The sequence below is a fragment of the Leuciscus leuciscus genome (assembly GCF_965113295.1).
Source record: "Leuciscus leuciscus genome assembly, contig: SUPER_11_unloc_8, whole genome shotgun sequence".
NCBI lineage: Eukaryota > Metazoa > Chordata > Actinopteri > Cypriniformes > Leuciscidae > Leuciscus > Leuciscus leuciscus.
In genome coordinates, this window is record NW_028118539.1 from 403,141 (window position 1) to 419,776 (window position 16,636).

At 35.7% G+C, this 16,636-nt stretch overlaps 1 protein-coding gene and 1 long non-coding RNA gene across 2 annotated transcripts; one reads left to right on the forward strand and one right to left on the reverse strand.

Annotated features, from left to right (window-relative positions):
- Window positions 1–4,255: 4,255 nt before the first annotated feature.
- On the forward strand, window positions 4,256–5,185 carry LOC309510290 (putative inhibitor of apoptosis; the record flags this gene model as incomplete). The annotated part of the gene is made up of 1 exon (XM_082191288.1): window positions 4,256–5,185. One exon carries the CDS (start codon window positions 4,256–4,258, stop codon window positions 5,183–5,185), a length of 930 nt encoding a protein of 309 aa, XP_082047414.1.
- Window positions 5,186–12,079: 6,894 nt separating this feature from the next.
- LOC309510285 lies at window positions 12,080–15,046 on the reverse strand. The gene is made up of 4 exons (XR_014210291.1): window positions 14,736–15,046; window positions 14,584–14,648; window positions 14,240–14,296; window positions 12,080–12,463 (listed from the first exon to the last, which is right to left on the reverse strand). It is a non-coding gene; the product is annotated as an uncharacterized lncRNA (long non-coding RNA).
- Between the last annotated feature and the right edge of the window lie 1,590 nt (window positions 15,047–16,636).

Sequence of the window (16,636 nt, forward strand, 5' to 3'; positions counted from 1 at the left end):
AAGACCTGTAGTGTTGTCTGACACAAGGCCATTAACTTGTTTTATATATGTACTTTGCTTATTTCTACAAATATCAACCTGATAAATGAAAATCAGAAAAAAGAAAAAACAGTGTTTTAAAATACAACTAAACCATGATAATGTTTAGTTTAGATGTTGATGACTCAGGCATAGTGCAACCAGATTTCTCTAACATCTCACTCACAACGCAAAACGTTGTAAATAAACATTTTCAAACTGTAATTTAACCATATTTTATTAATATTATGTTGATTTAAAGTTTTTGTTATTAACTAATACCTTTATCTTTTAACATCCGGCACAAAATGAAAGAGATGAATTATTTGAAAAAAGGAATATTCACAATCTACACTATACAGTTAGATTTTCTCCTACTTAGTATCTGTGGGTGTATTTTTACACACTCTTGTAAAGACTATGGACTAACTTTAAAAAACAAAACAAAATTTGTGAAAAAACACATACACATCATTTCTTAACTAAGCAACTGTTTCTTAAATTATCAGACACTCACCGCATCGATGTTAACATCACCATATATTGTGTTTTCTACCATAATTGTAGTAACTATTGTCCCACCATTCTTCTGGGCAATTGTGAAGTTAAGCTGATTAGGGTTCTGAATTAATGGCTGTCCGAATGATGTAGTATTATTATGCCGTCGTTGTGGAAGGTTGTTAGGCTGTTGATTTGTCATGTTTCCAGAATGTGTTTGAACGCTCAGCGTTTGAATGTCACCATCTGTTAAAAAATTAACAATTAAATACACAACCAAAACCATGTAAACATTATAGTAAAGCTTATTGAAGATTGAGAACCATATTGACTACTAACAAAGTAAATTATAAATCTTTTCCTACGTTTGATATTCTTTTTTCTGATTTTTTTCACTATGGACTTGATCCTTTTTAATGCTGTTTTCTCTCCATATTTATTCTGTAGTTCCTCTACTGTGTCTTCCAACTTCCCTGTTGTTCTTCTCCAACTGTGTTAACCAAAGACAAACAGTTAGAAGAATAAAATGTATGTACAATAGCAAAAATAAAGTTAACATAAAATAAACACATTCATACACCAGTTCAAAGTCAATGAAGCGGCTGATGCTGCAGTGTTAGAGCACATGCTGGCCGGTGAACAGACGCACAGCAAGTTAAACCAGAGTTAAAACAATAGTCTATGTTAGGCCAATAACAATAATAGTCTATGTTAGGACAATACTATCTGATAATAGCTGATAACGGTTAAAGTGTGAGATAAGGTGCAAGTAGCTAAACTAAACATTTCATATTTGACAGAAATGTTTTGAGAAATGTTAAACAATGACAAAAATAATCAAACTAATCAACTTTTTTCTAATTTCTTTTTTTCTAAATTGTGATTTAATGTGAGAGGAGAAGAAACACATAACGTGTACATGAATGAATGTGTACAATTTAATAAACATATTTACCTAACATCCATAGCCTTCAGTAAATTAAGGCTAAGTTCCTTTTTGTGGACAAAGTGAACTTTGGAGCGCTTAAAATTATCATTTGGAACTCTTTTATCAAAAAATATGTTGATAATGATTAGTTATGCCAAATGATAGTTTGGCATGCATGGGATTGTTTGTCCATAGGCTAGTGAGAGAGAAATACATTCTACAATGATATAAAAAATATGTCTTCAATAAATGCCTATTTGTTTTTATTCTATTCTTTAATCCACGCATAAAATAGTTTTTTTTAGTTTTTTTTACAATTCAACCTCTGGATACTGCATCACTCCCACACATTGCATCGTAAGCGCATAATATTACCTGCTCAAGTACTTCTTGATGAGTTTCTTCTGTATTAAACAGCGAATTTTCTCAGTCAGATCGTCACAAGATCTCAGGAATCCTCTCACACTGCTCGTGTTCACGCGCTCCATCGCTGCACTTGTGTGTATGACTGAACGATTCAAACTTGCATAAAGCGTGCCAAAACAGCAACGCGGAGATGTGACGTCACGTGTAGAGCGGGCGTTCGTAAAAAGCACATCTTTGCATTTCTTCTGAAACACCCTGTTTAACAATTTTTAACATCACCATTCTCAATCTATTGTAGCCTGTCTATTTTCCTTACACTTTTAACACTTATCGAATTGCCGAGTGTGAATGTAATGTTTTGTATGGCGTTTTCTTTACACTTTCCCCCCGGATATCATATTTGTTATATATCTCTTTGGTCATATACGACAGTATTCGCATGAATTGGCTTGATTTGATAAAATCTTCACGTGAAACATTTACATTATATTATTATATCATCCTAGTTTTTAAATAATGCTAAAATGTATATGTTAACCCTTTATGCGGATATGCCGCACAAGGTTCTCTGTTCTCTGGTTCTATGTTTTTAAAAATAAAGACAAGGATGTCTCTTTCTCAAAATCTGTGCATACAAAGCTACTTTTGTCTCATTGTTTGAAGAAAAACTAAAATGAAATACATCCTACTTTCTAAATGTGTGTTACAGAACTTATGTTGAACAATTCACCCATGTAATGTTTAATCAGATTTTGTAACTGGATTGAGTGAAAATAATAAACTTCTCTCCTAATAATCCCCTTACATTGAATTGGCTCTATCACTCTCTCTCCTCTCTCCACCTATATCCGGTGTGTGGTGAGCGCACTGGCGCCGTTGTACTGTGGCTGCCGTCGCATCATCCAAGTGGATGCTGCACACTGGTGGTGGTTGAGGAGAGATCCCCTGATATGATTGTAAAGCGCTTTGGGTGTACAGTAGTACATATGAAAGCGCTATATAAATGCCCGATTCTATTCTATTCTTCTATTCTATTCTTCTCTCTGGAGGACTTGGATAGGACTTGGACCCAGGACTTGTTGTTTATGCAGGACCTAGTTATTTATGGCTTTCCTGATGACAACCCCTATTCAGCCCCTCCAGCGGGGTGGGTGGACCCCAGCCTGATAAATATTTCAGAACATTGCACGCTCTACTCTAGCTCTACTAGCCTCGGACTGCTGCGCCACTGCAACAAAAGTTGAAAGTCCTGTTTGTCTGAGCCTGACGCAAACTTCTGACCCACAAACTTCCGAGCATTAACGCACGATTGCACCGCAAGGGAGATTCCAGGAACATTCCAGGAGATTCAGGAGACTCGTCGAAAAGCTGAAAAAATGGCGACGCAAAACCTGATGGAGAACGACTCCCCGTCCAGTTCTGGCGATACGGGGTACAATTATCCTCCGGTGTGTGAGTGTGCCACGGGCAAAGAGTGTCGTTTAAGAGCTGCACTGGACTCTATGTTTAAAGATCATTTTAGAGGCCAAATGGTTGGCTTGATGCACAGGATCATCGACGCTGCGTGTGATATGAAAAAAGATTGTGCGCAGGATACCAAGCGTGTGACAAATCTCAAAAATGAAATGGACGTCGTAAGAGGCTTGACAAAGCCATGGCCTGATGTAACACCCATGTTTTTTAACGGCAAAGAGCCGATCGGCGTAATCCTCAGAAAAGTTCTGGATGTGTTGGGTGGATGTTGCGACGAATTCGAAATCACAGAAATTCTCGCTATATGGACATTTGTAACGGATCTCTGTGTGTCACTGGTGTCAAAAAATGCAAAAACTGACGTTGGTGAATTAGTTGAAAGTCTGGTCAACTATACCCTGGAGCAAAACATGATAGCCTGCAGAGATTTTCTATTCTGGTTAGACCATCTGTAAATGTCTTTCACTCAAATTTCTTCTTCAATGTATGAAAGTATAATGTTGAAATAAAAATTTCTGGTTAAAAAATGTCTGAGCTCATAAAAATAGTATTATAATAATAATAATAATATTTAGAGTAATATTTAGAATATTTACATATTTACATATTTGTTTTCTGCATTTTAATTACCGTATTCCCGAGGCGGCAATACAGTTGTATCATATCAAATGATACAACTGTATTGCCCGCCGTGTACAGAAGAAAGGACATTTTGTGGTGTTGTTCTTTGTTCGCATTACATTTTTTAATAAGATGATGTGTTCTGTCATGGACGACTAGACACTAGTCATGGGATGTCCGGCAGAGAGAAGGGCTTGAGTGGATACGCCCTGTGGTCCCATTTTTATGTCTTCATCAAAAGTGACCTTTCCCCGCTTCGCAACGAAGCCATCCTCTTTCCACCCCTGCGACACCCGTTACATCGACCACCACGGCATCCGTATCAGGCCAAACGGAGGAGTTTACTTAAACATGGATATGTCTCACCAGCGCCCTCCGGGTTGTCAGAATCCTGACATGCGTCGGGAACAGGAACGCCTTGACACCTTTCAGAATTGGACTCTTGCACCAGTAGCTCCGGCCGAGCTTGCCAAAAGTGGTTTCTACTACCTTGGCCAGGGCGACAGAGTGGCTTGCTTCAGTTGTGGAGGCCAGCTTAGCAACTGGGAACCGGGAGATCTGGCAGTATCAGAACACCAGAGGCATTACCCCCACTGCCGCTTCGTTCGAGATGACCGTGCAGATAATGTACCTTTATCTATCCTTTCCAATGGATCGGCAATGCAACAGTGTGAAGACCGATTGCTCACATTTGTCTACTGGCCCTCAAGAATAACTGTTAGACCAGACCAATTGGCTAAGGCTGGTTTTTACTATGTTGGTCGTAATGATGACGTGAAGTGCTTTTGTTGCGATGGTGGACTCAGATGTTGGGAGTCTGGTGATGATCCATGGGTAGAACATGCCAAGTGGTTTCCAAGATGTGAATACCTGCTGCAAGAAAAGGGCCAAGAGTTTGTCCATCAGATTCAAGCAAGATTTCCAAGACTATTTGAGCGGCTATTGACTAATGGAGACAGCAACTCGAGAGAATTTGTGAGAGAACAAGAGAACAATCCTGTGGTGACGTCTGCTTTAGAGATGGAATTTGAGTGTGGCCTGACGGCCCAGACAAATGAAGCTGCATCACCGAGTCAAGATCTTTCAGACTTGCCTATGGAGGAACAGTTAAGAAGACTTCAAGAGGAGCGCATCTGCAAAGTTTGCATGGATAAGGAAGTGAACATTGTCTTCATCCCCTGTGGTCACCTAGTTGTGTGCAAAGAATGTGCGCCTTCTCTGAGCAAGTGCCCCATATGTAGAGGATTGGTCAAAGGCGCTGTCCGTACTTTCCTATCATAAAATTTACATTTAACATGATGCATAAAAACAATGTAACCAAAATTAAATAAGAGCAACTAATATTTGGTCTTGTTTCAGAGTCGGTGAAAACTATGTGAACTTTGATGAGGCCGAGAACAATAGCGCTGTTAAACAAGAATCCAGGTATAAACAAGATATAATAGTTAGACGATTTATCTAACGCTTGAAATTGACGATAGGTTAAAATATTTCAGCATTATGCAGAATAAAAAGAAGATCATAAAAAGAAGAGCAATTATTAAGACACAACGTCTGTTTTCTGGATCGGGCCTAAAAGACGGATGCCTAAAACTCTGGTGTGGACGGAATAAAAAATGAATCATCCCCCCTTTCACATGAATATAACACTTATCAACCGTAATTCATTAGCTTAACTGTGTATAATAACAAAATAAGTGTAATAGTTAGACGAGTTTAAACTGTAATAGGTAACAGAAAAAACAGCAATACTCATCTTTCACGTCGATGTTTCGTAGACATAGCAGAAAGATTCACTCTCATACTAAACACTCTCATACTAGAAGGACCTATAAAGTATAGGATACATTCCTATATGAACATGTTTGACCACGCTCTGAGACTATATACTTTTTGCAAACTGTACAAAAACAAAAAGAAGCAAAAAATGTCAATGACAAAACCCCCAAAAGTCAAAACTGATCACTATAGTGGCTTTTTCTGTGTATGTTTTTAAATGGCTCATGGTGATGAAGAATTAGAATTTACTATTCGTGCAATTTTATCTGCAGGTTTTACCAAAGTGTGGAACTTTGATGAATATGCCTCTCTCGGTGCAATAGTTTAAGTGTAAAACAGCATGTACTTTTGTGTGATTCGTATTTGTGTGATTGATATCAATTTAGTCAAACAGAAAGACTATCGCTTAAATTCTTAAGCGTCATTTATTTCTATAGACGGCTCTCAAAGAAACGTTTTCATCTAAAACACATACGGTCCAACATACAACATGTGAAACAGTGTCGCCTACTATCTGAACAAGATGACTAAATCTAGCGGAGTAATAAAACCATCATCATTTGGAACCTTTTGTGTATTTATTATAAACGGCTCTTTTCTTAGTGATTTGGTCTTTTGAATCTTACATGGACACGTTTCATTCCTGTATAAAGATTGTTTTAAAGTTAGTCCATAGTCTTTACAAGAATGTGTAAAAATACACCCACAGATACTAAGTAGGAGAAAATCTAACTGTAGATTGTGAATATTCCTTTTTTCAAATAATTCATCTCTTTCATTTTGTGCCGGATGTTAAAAGATAAAGGTATTAGTTAATAACAAAAACTTTAAATCAACATAATATTAATAAAATATGGTTAAATTACAGTTTGAAAATGTTTATTTACAACGTTTTGCGTTGTGAGTGAGATGTTAGAGAAATCTGGTTGCACTATGCCTGAGTCATCAACATCTAAACTAAACATTATCATGGTTTAGTTGTATTTTAAAACACTGTTTTTTCTTTTTTCTGATTTTCATTTATCAGGTTGATATTTGTAGAAATAAGCAAAGTACATTTATAAAACAAGTTAATGGCCTTGTGTCAGACAACACTACAGGTCTTTTTATTCTAACTTTAAAAAGTGTAATAGAGTATTTGATTTTTACAAATACCTACACCAATGGGCCTAAGCCGCTGAAGTTATGACTTCTGAAGGCCTCTCATGTGTAGATTCGCTCGGGTTGAAAAATTGTATTTTATTAGCTAAAATCATTGTCTGTATTCATAAAATATGTCCTCATGGGTGTAAAATGATCTTTCTTAAAATCAGATCATTTCTTATCTTTATTTACATGGGGCGGGTATGTCCAAGGAAGCTTCCGTGTCGTTCCGCCATCTTGAAAAAGACCAGAGAGGTACAAAAAGCGCTAGCCTAACTCGACACATTTCATCATCAGCACTACTATAGTCAACAACCAAATGATGACTTAAAACCGTTTGAAGTATTACATTAAAAAGGCGTAATTGACAAAAATTGTAATTCTGAATTAAAAAGTTGAAATAAAAATTATGACTATGCGTCATAATTATGAGATGAAAAGTTTAAATGATGACGTACTAAATTGAAATTATGATAGATAAAGTAAATATTCCATAGTGAAATTTTCTGAATTCAATAATTGTATTTGTGAAAATGATTCAGTACCGAATCTTCAAGAAACTGCTTGTTTCTGCAGTTCGTGTAGGCCTCTAAGACTATGCATAACTAAAAATGATTATTGATGAACTTGAATAACTTGAATTTTGTTGGCGATGTAAAAAAATTGTCTTCCCATACCGGGAGTCGAACCCGGGGCAGCCTGGATGAAAATTTGAAAATACTGCCCCTGGCACATTTGAAAGGCTGCACTGGTCGTCGCCAAAAAGCAAAAATTTTATTTATCGGTATGTAAATAAATAAATTTCCCAGGTGGAAAGAGCTAATGAAGGAGAAAGACTTTGAAAGGGAAGTTGCCTGCTTTCTTCTCGACAGGTAAGTCAAAGTTACGGTCTAAATGACGAGCTTGGTTGTGTAAATCATTATATAGGCAGCATAACGGTAGAACATGTATAGTTAAACTCGATGATGTGCTATTGGAAGACACGTTGTCATAGCTTCTTGGCACATTTACCAAAGTTGCAAAAAGCGAGTAGATGGGAGAACCGCTAGATGGGAGAAATCTTTAACAAAAAAGCCTCCAAAATCGAGGAGGTCAAAGGGCATGCTTTCTGCTATAGCTCTCCCCAAAGTCTGTTCATGCGGCCACCATCAACAAATGCTAACATTTGAAACTTCTACATATATTTTGAGTAGATGACCGGTGGTATATTCTCAGTAAAGGGTTTCACCCTAGTTCGGGAGATACGAGTAAAAATGATCTTATACGATCTTATACTTATACTCTGAATTAAGACGATGTATGATTTTTACTTTGATTTTCCAAATGATACAACTTTGACTAAATAAGAGCAATGTGAAGTCCTAGGATTTCTTAAAAAACATTGTGACAAACCTTGACAACATGTTTCATGTTGTATGTTGTATGTAACAATCTAAAGTTTTTGGACAGACGCTGCTTAGTAACAATAATACATAAATCTTCTAAGAAGATATGATTTTAAAGATTTGATTTAAACTTTTAAGGTTATGCTTTTAAATGAAATTAGTGTAAACTCTGGATGTACTCTGGAAAGGCGTTAGCAGACTAGATTTACTGCGACATTGTCCGCCGAGACTCATCTGTTCTGTCGCCCTATATCCTGAAGCTTCAGTTCACACTGTAGTTTATCACTGAAGGATTTGTTTTGTTTTGTTCTGTTTATGACAACTTAAACTATTTTGCTTTTTTGGATCGTTTTTATCATTGCATAAAGAACTACTTCACCTCTCTGGAAATGTAAGGTGTTTTTATTTAGCTAAAACTTTGTTTACATTTTATAAAATGATTTATTTATTTCATTTTTAATGTAGTTTTCTGTGATGGTCGTTTTTAGGTGTACGGGATAGCTATGGAAAGCCCCCACCATAAAAATTGAAACCCAGCATGGAAAAAAATATGCTGATTGAATCTTTTTCATATAAATTAGATTTAAGACGACCACCTAAAGTTTTGAACAGACATTGTTTAATAACAATTATACTTTAGGTCACCGTTAAACAAAATAATTTATATCATACATAAGTCTTCTAAAAGATAAATAGAAGATGAGTATGTATTCAAACTTTAAAGATATAATTTAAACAATCTTTTAAAATATCTAATGTAAACTTTTACGATTATGATTTGAAATAAATTTTGTGTGTACAAAACTTTTGGCTCTGTAAAGGCGTTAGCAGACTAACATGACATACGCTCTGACACGATGCACAGAGACTCATCTGTCATCCGATATTCTGAAGCTATCATTATTGTCCAGTAACTTCTTTCTCAGCGCTGATCGGAAGGACCTTATTTCTGGAAGATTCCCAGTTTCTAAATGTTTTCATGGTTGCTCTCTCTGAAGATAGGCCTATGTGGTTGTCATTTTCTCACAGATACAACTTAAGAAATTACTGAATATTTCACAGGCGTGAGATGACTTGTGACGCTTCAATTTTCAAGTGATTTGACATACCCATGATAAATAAATAAAAATACTTTGTTCAAGTCAAATTTTTCCACAGACCATCGTTGTAAAATATTTGTTTTTATTAAGACTTTTAATAATTTTTTTAAAACATCTTTTATTTTTAAAAGATGTCATTTAAACATTTAGGATTATAAGTTTAACACACCATTCAAAATGTCTCATCCCATCACTGAATACACCCCTCTGAGTCAGAGACGCTGGTGTGAGAGAGAACCACTCTGTGATTTATAGCTCTCAACAGCTTCTTGAACATGTAAGTTCAAGAGTTGTAACTCTAAACATGTAAGATGAATTTTATTTATTCATCTAAAATAATTGGTTTCAGTATATTTATATAACCATTTTATTTATACACTTTTAAGGAACAGTATGTTTTTCAACTTTTGTGAGTGTGATATTAGGAAACCCCTTCCTCACTTTCACTGTGCTCTGGTATGCGAAGGAGAGGGGTCAAAGCTCACATGTGAAGGGGCGCGCACACACACACACACACACACACACACACACACACAGACACAGACACGTGTGTTTTACTTTTTGACACACATACCGCGCACCTCCCTATGTTTTGAGACGGTGCTTTGAGAGACATTCAGGAATGACTATATGAATTCAGTTGTGTAAAACAATTTTGAATCCATTCATACATTGCATTTTTTGTGGACATCAATGGACAATGATGTGTTAGGAGCCACTTCTTCAACTTTCTCTCTAAAATAAGGTAAGATGATTTTATTTACTTTTAACTAAAACAATTGGTTTTAGTAAGCTTTTTATGTTATATTCTTTTAAAAGAACTGAATATTTTTTCAACCTTAGTAAAATTATTTTATAACCATTACATTTATACAGTTTTAAAGGTATGTTTATCAACTTTAGTTTAATTATTTTTGTGGGCATCAGTGGTATGGACATTGATGTGTTAATTTTAACTCAGTCATTTTTTATTCATCTAAAACTAAAATAGTTGGATCAATAAGATATTTATATTATACTTTTAAGGAACGGTATGTTTTTCAACTTTAGCAAGATATTTTATTTTATATTATACACTTTTAAAGGTATGTTTTTCAACTTTAGTTTAATTATTTTTGTGGGCATCAGTGGTATGGACATTGATGAGTTCATTTTAACTCAGTCATTTTTTATTCATCTAAAACTAAAACAATTGGATCAATAAGATATTTATATTATACTTTTAAAGGCATGTTTTCAACTTTTGTTAGTGTGAGATTCACTTGACAGTTACACTGTAAGGAGGGGGGTCAGAGCTCGCAGGAAGAGGACGCGCGCATAGACACACAGACACACAGACACGCGCGCGCTCCTTATGTTTTGAGACAGTGTGAGGTCATTCAGGAATGACTATGTGAATTCAGTTGTGTAAAACAATTTTGAATCCATTCATACATTGCATTTTTGTGGACATCAATGGTATACTTCAACTTTCTAAAATAAGGTAAGATGATTTTATTCATCTAAACCAATTGGTTTTAGTAAGCTTTTAAAAGAACAGCATGTTTTTTCAAACTATTGCTAGTGTGATATGCAACATTATGTAGATTTTATAAGTATTTCATTATATAATTTTAAAAAAGAGCAGAATGTTTTCAACCTTAGTTAAATTGCTTTAGATGATATATTATACACTTTTAAAAAGAACTTTAGCATGATAATTTATATTATATAAATTATATAAAGGATAGGATGTTTTACATATGAATGTGAAATAACTAAATGTTTTTTCAACCTTTAATTGTTTTAGGTTATATAAATTATAGAATGTTTTATATATAAATGTGAAATAACTGAATGTCACATATATGAAATAACTGCAGGCACAGGCACAAGCCATATAACCACACACGCACACACATAACTGGGACAAAGTTCAAACAACCGGCAAAACTATGATTTAGGGCTAAAAAGGTTAATAAGGTCAAAAACTAACCGTCAAAACTATGATTTAGGACTAGCTAGGTCACCGGGGCAAAAGCAACTGTCAAACCACATGATCGATAGGTAGGAAGGGCAAAGGTTAATCCCATGACCTCATAAAGGAGGTTCAACCCATCAATCATAAAGGTCACCGGAAGTTCAACCTGTCAAAAGGTCAAAGGTCAAAGTCATTAATCATTTTGACACTTGCCATAGTATAAGTACTACTTATTTGATAAAAAACAATAAAAAAAATTAAAAAACAGTAATATTGTGAAATATTATGACAATTTTAAAAAACTGTTTTCAATTTTAATATATTTTAAAATGTAATTTATTCCTCAGATGATCGCTGAATTTTCAGCATCATTACTCCAGTCTTCAGTGTCACATGATCCTTCAGAAATCATTTTAATATGCTGATTTTATGCTCAAAAAACATTCATTATTATTTTCAATGTTGAAAACAGTTGTGTACAATTATATTTTTTTTTTCTTTGATGAATAGAAAGTTCAAAAGAACTTTACTGTATATTCACATAGAAAACAGCTGTTTTAAATTGTAATAATATATCACAATATTTTTTAATCAAATAAATGCAGCCTTGGTGAGCAGAAGATACTTCTTTTAAAAACATAAAAAATCTTACCGATCTAAAACTTTTGACCGGTAGTGTGTGTGTGTGTGTGTGTGTGTGTGTGTGTGTGTGTGTGTGTGTGTGTGTGTGTGTGTGTGTGTGTGTGTGTGTGTGTGTGTGTGTGTGTGTGTGTGTGTGTGTGTGTGTGTGTGTGTGTCTGTGTGTGTGTGTGTGTGTGTGTGTGTGTGTGTGTGTGTGTGTGTGTGTGTGTGTGTGTGTGTGTGTGTGTGTGTGTGTGTACCTGAGGGCTCTGCTGGTACATGTGTGTGTGTGTGTGTGTGTGTGTGTGTGTACCTGAGGGCTCTGCTGGTACATGTGTGTGTGTGTGTGTGTGTGTGTGTGTGTGTGTGTGTGTGTGTGTGTGTGTGTGTGTGTGTGTGTGTGTGTGTGTGTGTGTGTGTGTGTGTGTGTGTGTGTGTGTGTGTGTGTGTGTGTGTGTGTGTGTGTGTGTACCTGAGGGCTCTGCTGGTAGGAACTCCCAGAAAGTGCATGGCTTCACTGCACAGGAACTCCCTCACAGAGGAGCGAATCACAGCCCGTCCATCACCAGACCTGCACACAAAACATCATGTACAGTAAACAGCATAACCATTACACTCCTGCCAGACAGAGAATCACACACTATAGCCCTATTCGCACTGGATTAGTATTATCTGGGGACCTCGTGTGATTTAGAAATTACCCACCCACATCTGAATTTCGTGTGGGGCATTCGCACGGGATAAACGAAGCCTGTGATTTTACTCGAAATTACTGACATATCTCCCGGATATGATGTCAACTGGCTATTGCTTGGAAATATCTTGTCGTTATTATAGGTCTGTATGATATAACATAAACAGAAGAATGTTCCTTACCGCATGCTGCTATACATGTCTGTAAGGAACATGGAACAATGTGCCGCTGCTCACCGCTCACAGCCAACATTCACTGGCAATCCTATAGCTACGATCCGCTTATTTGGGACTATTTCGGCTACAAAAAGAGGTACTTTAACTGCAGTGTTATAAAGTTGTGGATGGTTGTCTTTTTTTAAAAGTATTTTGTCTTTTATTTTTCGTGTTCGCATTTATGAGGAAAACGACCGCTCTGAACGCAGCACTAAAAGACTGCTTTAAAACTTTCACAGATACCTAAAACAGAAAGCACAAAGCCTTTCTTTAAAACGAATTTCGTTTTGTATTAATTGTATCTTAATTTTAATCAGTGTTTTATTATCCAATTTCCTGGATTTAATAAGTAAGAAGTAGCCTACATATAGATATTCAAGACACGGAGGGCGCCAGCGCCTCAACTGAACAGCGCTATCATCCATGAACCGAAACTCAGCGTATAAGGTAGCCTACTCTCCTCACACACGTAACAAAAAAAAAAAAATATATATATATATATATATATATATATATATATATATATATATATATATATATATATATATATATAATCTACAGAAATCTCTACTTTTAAACAAAACCATTCAAAACAAAATAAAATTAAATGTGCATTTCTCTCCAGCGCGTTCACTAGGATACTGCGAAGATCGTGAGTCAGTAGCCTATCGTCATCTTTGCAGCCGACACAGAAAACACTTGTTTATTAATAAACAATTAAAATGTTTCATTGCAATAGTTTACATATTCAGAATCATTACTTTTGCTGGTTCTTAGTGACAGCTTTTAGGTGCCGTTTACATGAACGCGTCACTGCATCAGCACCAGAGAGAGAGAGAGAGATTTCATTTACTTATTTTTAGGAATTATAGCCTAATGAACAAACAAATAGGCTATATTAAGAGCGCCGCCAAGTTGTATTGCGTAGAACGTTCACCAAATTCTTACAGAAATATGTTCTAAATATTGCAATGTTTTTTTTTTCCAATATCGTGCAGCCCTAGTGTAGGCTAGCCATGACCCCGCACCCAAATACTATCAAAACACTCCAACGCAATCTCCATTCTTCGCGAAAGATGGATAAAAAAATAAAAAATAAAAAATAAAAAAAACATTGACAAAATTATAAATGACCCGCCAAATCACAGAGATGCCGATTCGCACGGGACTAATATTATCACAGGACCTCGGTGTTCGGCGAAATATGGTAGGTCATTTGCGGGGGAATTTTTACTTTACAAATTACAGACATGGCCGATTCGCACGGGATTAAGATCACAGACAATCTCCGCGATTATTACAAACTAGAGGTCACTAATACTTATCCCGTGCGAATAGGGCTTATGAGTCATAATGTAAGATCATTTACCACTAAATATATCTCAGAATTACTTAAAAAGCATATCAAAAATATTGAGCAGCAGAAACTGATATTCACCTTGAGTACGGTGTCTTTCCTGAGCCTTTCAACTGGACTTCCCATCTTTCACCCTTTCTGGATAAAAGAGAGATTGTATACCGCTCTAACGGTTAACACTTGTCAGTTCTAAACTGAGAGATGTCATTGTTCAGACGCATGTTTAAGCATTAAGTGAGAATTAGATTTTAAAAATGCCAGAATCATCTATTTGCTGAAAAACCAGTAAGTATAGATCAAACATTCCATTCTTTAATCTTAAACAACATTATGGGAAAGTTGACATGCATTACAACAGAAAAGTCACATCTGACAATAACAACTGATGATTTGTGTTGAACGCTGATGGAAAAGGATGATTTTACCTGTTTGTGTATTCACCCAACAAATGTGCTCTTCCATCCCCCAGCTGTCCGGCCCAATAACCAAACTATAATAATAATAAAACATGGTTGACATGTTTGCTCTGGTTGTCTTACGCCATCGCTGTCGGGTTTGAAGTGACGGTCAGTTTTACCTGATGGCCCCCGTATCTGTGTGCCAGTGGAACAGAGCCAGGAAACAGTTTCCCACCACTGACACAACGGACAAACTCTTCATTCTGAATCACAGACTCATTCAGATCCAAAATATTCCTCAACACATCCTGAAATACACAAAAGAGCCTGAATATATGCAGAAACAACATTTACACAAAAGTACTGTGGTGGTACCATGGTCCAGTTTTGTTTTAAAGCAGTTTTCTCAGACTGTGATCCTCAGACCACTGGTGGTTCTGTAAAGAGTCCAAGTGGCCCACAAGTTCATTGGCTGATTAAAAGCTTTATGACTGAATAAATAAATAAAAGTATAACTGACAAAAAAAAAAAAAAAAAAATGAATGAACTGAATTAATTAACTCAATACAATAAATGAACTGTTTGTGACTAAATAAATGTATGATAAAGTGTTTCTATTGGTATGTAAGTGTTTGGTCCAATTTTGAAGCTAGCATTATATAATATCTATATATATAATAGAGTATAATAGCTAAAAAATAATTTGCCCACAACCTAAAGTAGACATTTATTTGAGGAGTTGGGTGGTTCAAATTTATTTATTTTTTTAAGTGATCTGCTTCACCCTTGTAAAAAATAAGTGTTAAAAATAAAAATGGAAAACTATGTTTCTTTTAAAAAAGTTATTGCAGATAATACAAAATTAATGAAATAAAAAGCCACTTAACGAGTATACTTTCATGACCGTTTCTTACAAACTATAATAAATGTTCATTTAATTTCAGTTAACATGATGCAATTAAGTGTCCGAAACATTATATTCAGTTTGCACCAAAGTATATTCTTTTAAAGTAGCCTATATTATTTTCATATAATTTCTCTTTTTAAAAGTATGATGAAGTGTACTTCTTTGTAACAACAGCCTGAATAAGTTCAAAATTATGCTGACGACGACAATGTTATTGGTGGTGATGATGATGATTAATTTATTACTATTTTAAAATGTGGACAAGAAAAATGATAAAGAATGGGTGGGTGTGACCAAACTTTTGACTGGTGGTTAGATGGCACTAGCTCCATTGTATTTTTCTGTTTCATAAATTATACACAGTTACTGCAACAATATCCCCAGGTTTGACTGCAGTGAAGCACAAGTTCTCTGTAAATGATGATGAGTGGATGGGTTTATTGACCTGTGACACAGCAGCCAGTGTCAGGGGCTCTTTCAGAGGAGAGGGCTGAGACTCTGAAAACACACTTCTCTTCACAGTACGAATAACATTACCATCAACCTCATCAAGAGGCAGAGCATCTGTAAAACACACAGAAGTTATTAAAACATATCAACGTGTAAAATAGCATGTTGGCACTCATATCTGTATCTTACCTAGTAGTTTATGTGATAATGCCAGTGGTATTTCTCCACAGTGTTTCACATTGCTATAAAAGTGACTCTTATCGAACTCTCTTTCATTACAACTTTCATTCTCACAGAATTCTTGTTCGTCCCTAAATGTAGCGATGACGACGGCCGATAAAAATAAAAATAACGTGAAACCATGTTTTGTCATTACATCAAACTCACAGGCATATTTTTTTTAACTATATATGTCCTGTACTTCCTTACATCACGTAACTAGAGGAAAACATCAGAACTGTCACACAAACAATCCTTCAATGTTCCACCAGAGGGCGCTCATCGGCTCAAAATCCCGAATGCTCCATTTATGCAATATTCGGGACTTTTTTGTCTTTTTGGAAATGTATGCGCGTTATAAACCATAACCGATTAAATCTATTAATTGTATGGGTTTAGAAGCTGTCGTACTTTCTCACTATAATGATTAAATAAGCGTCTCTAGCCTGTGGTTGGTCAACCTCCAATCTGTACTGTAACAAGTAACAAGTAACAGGTACCATG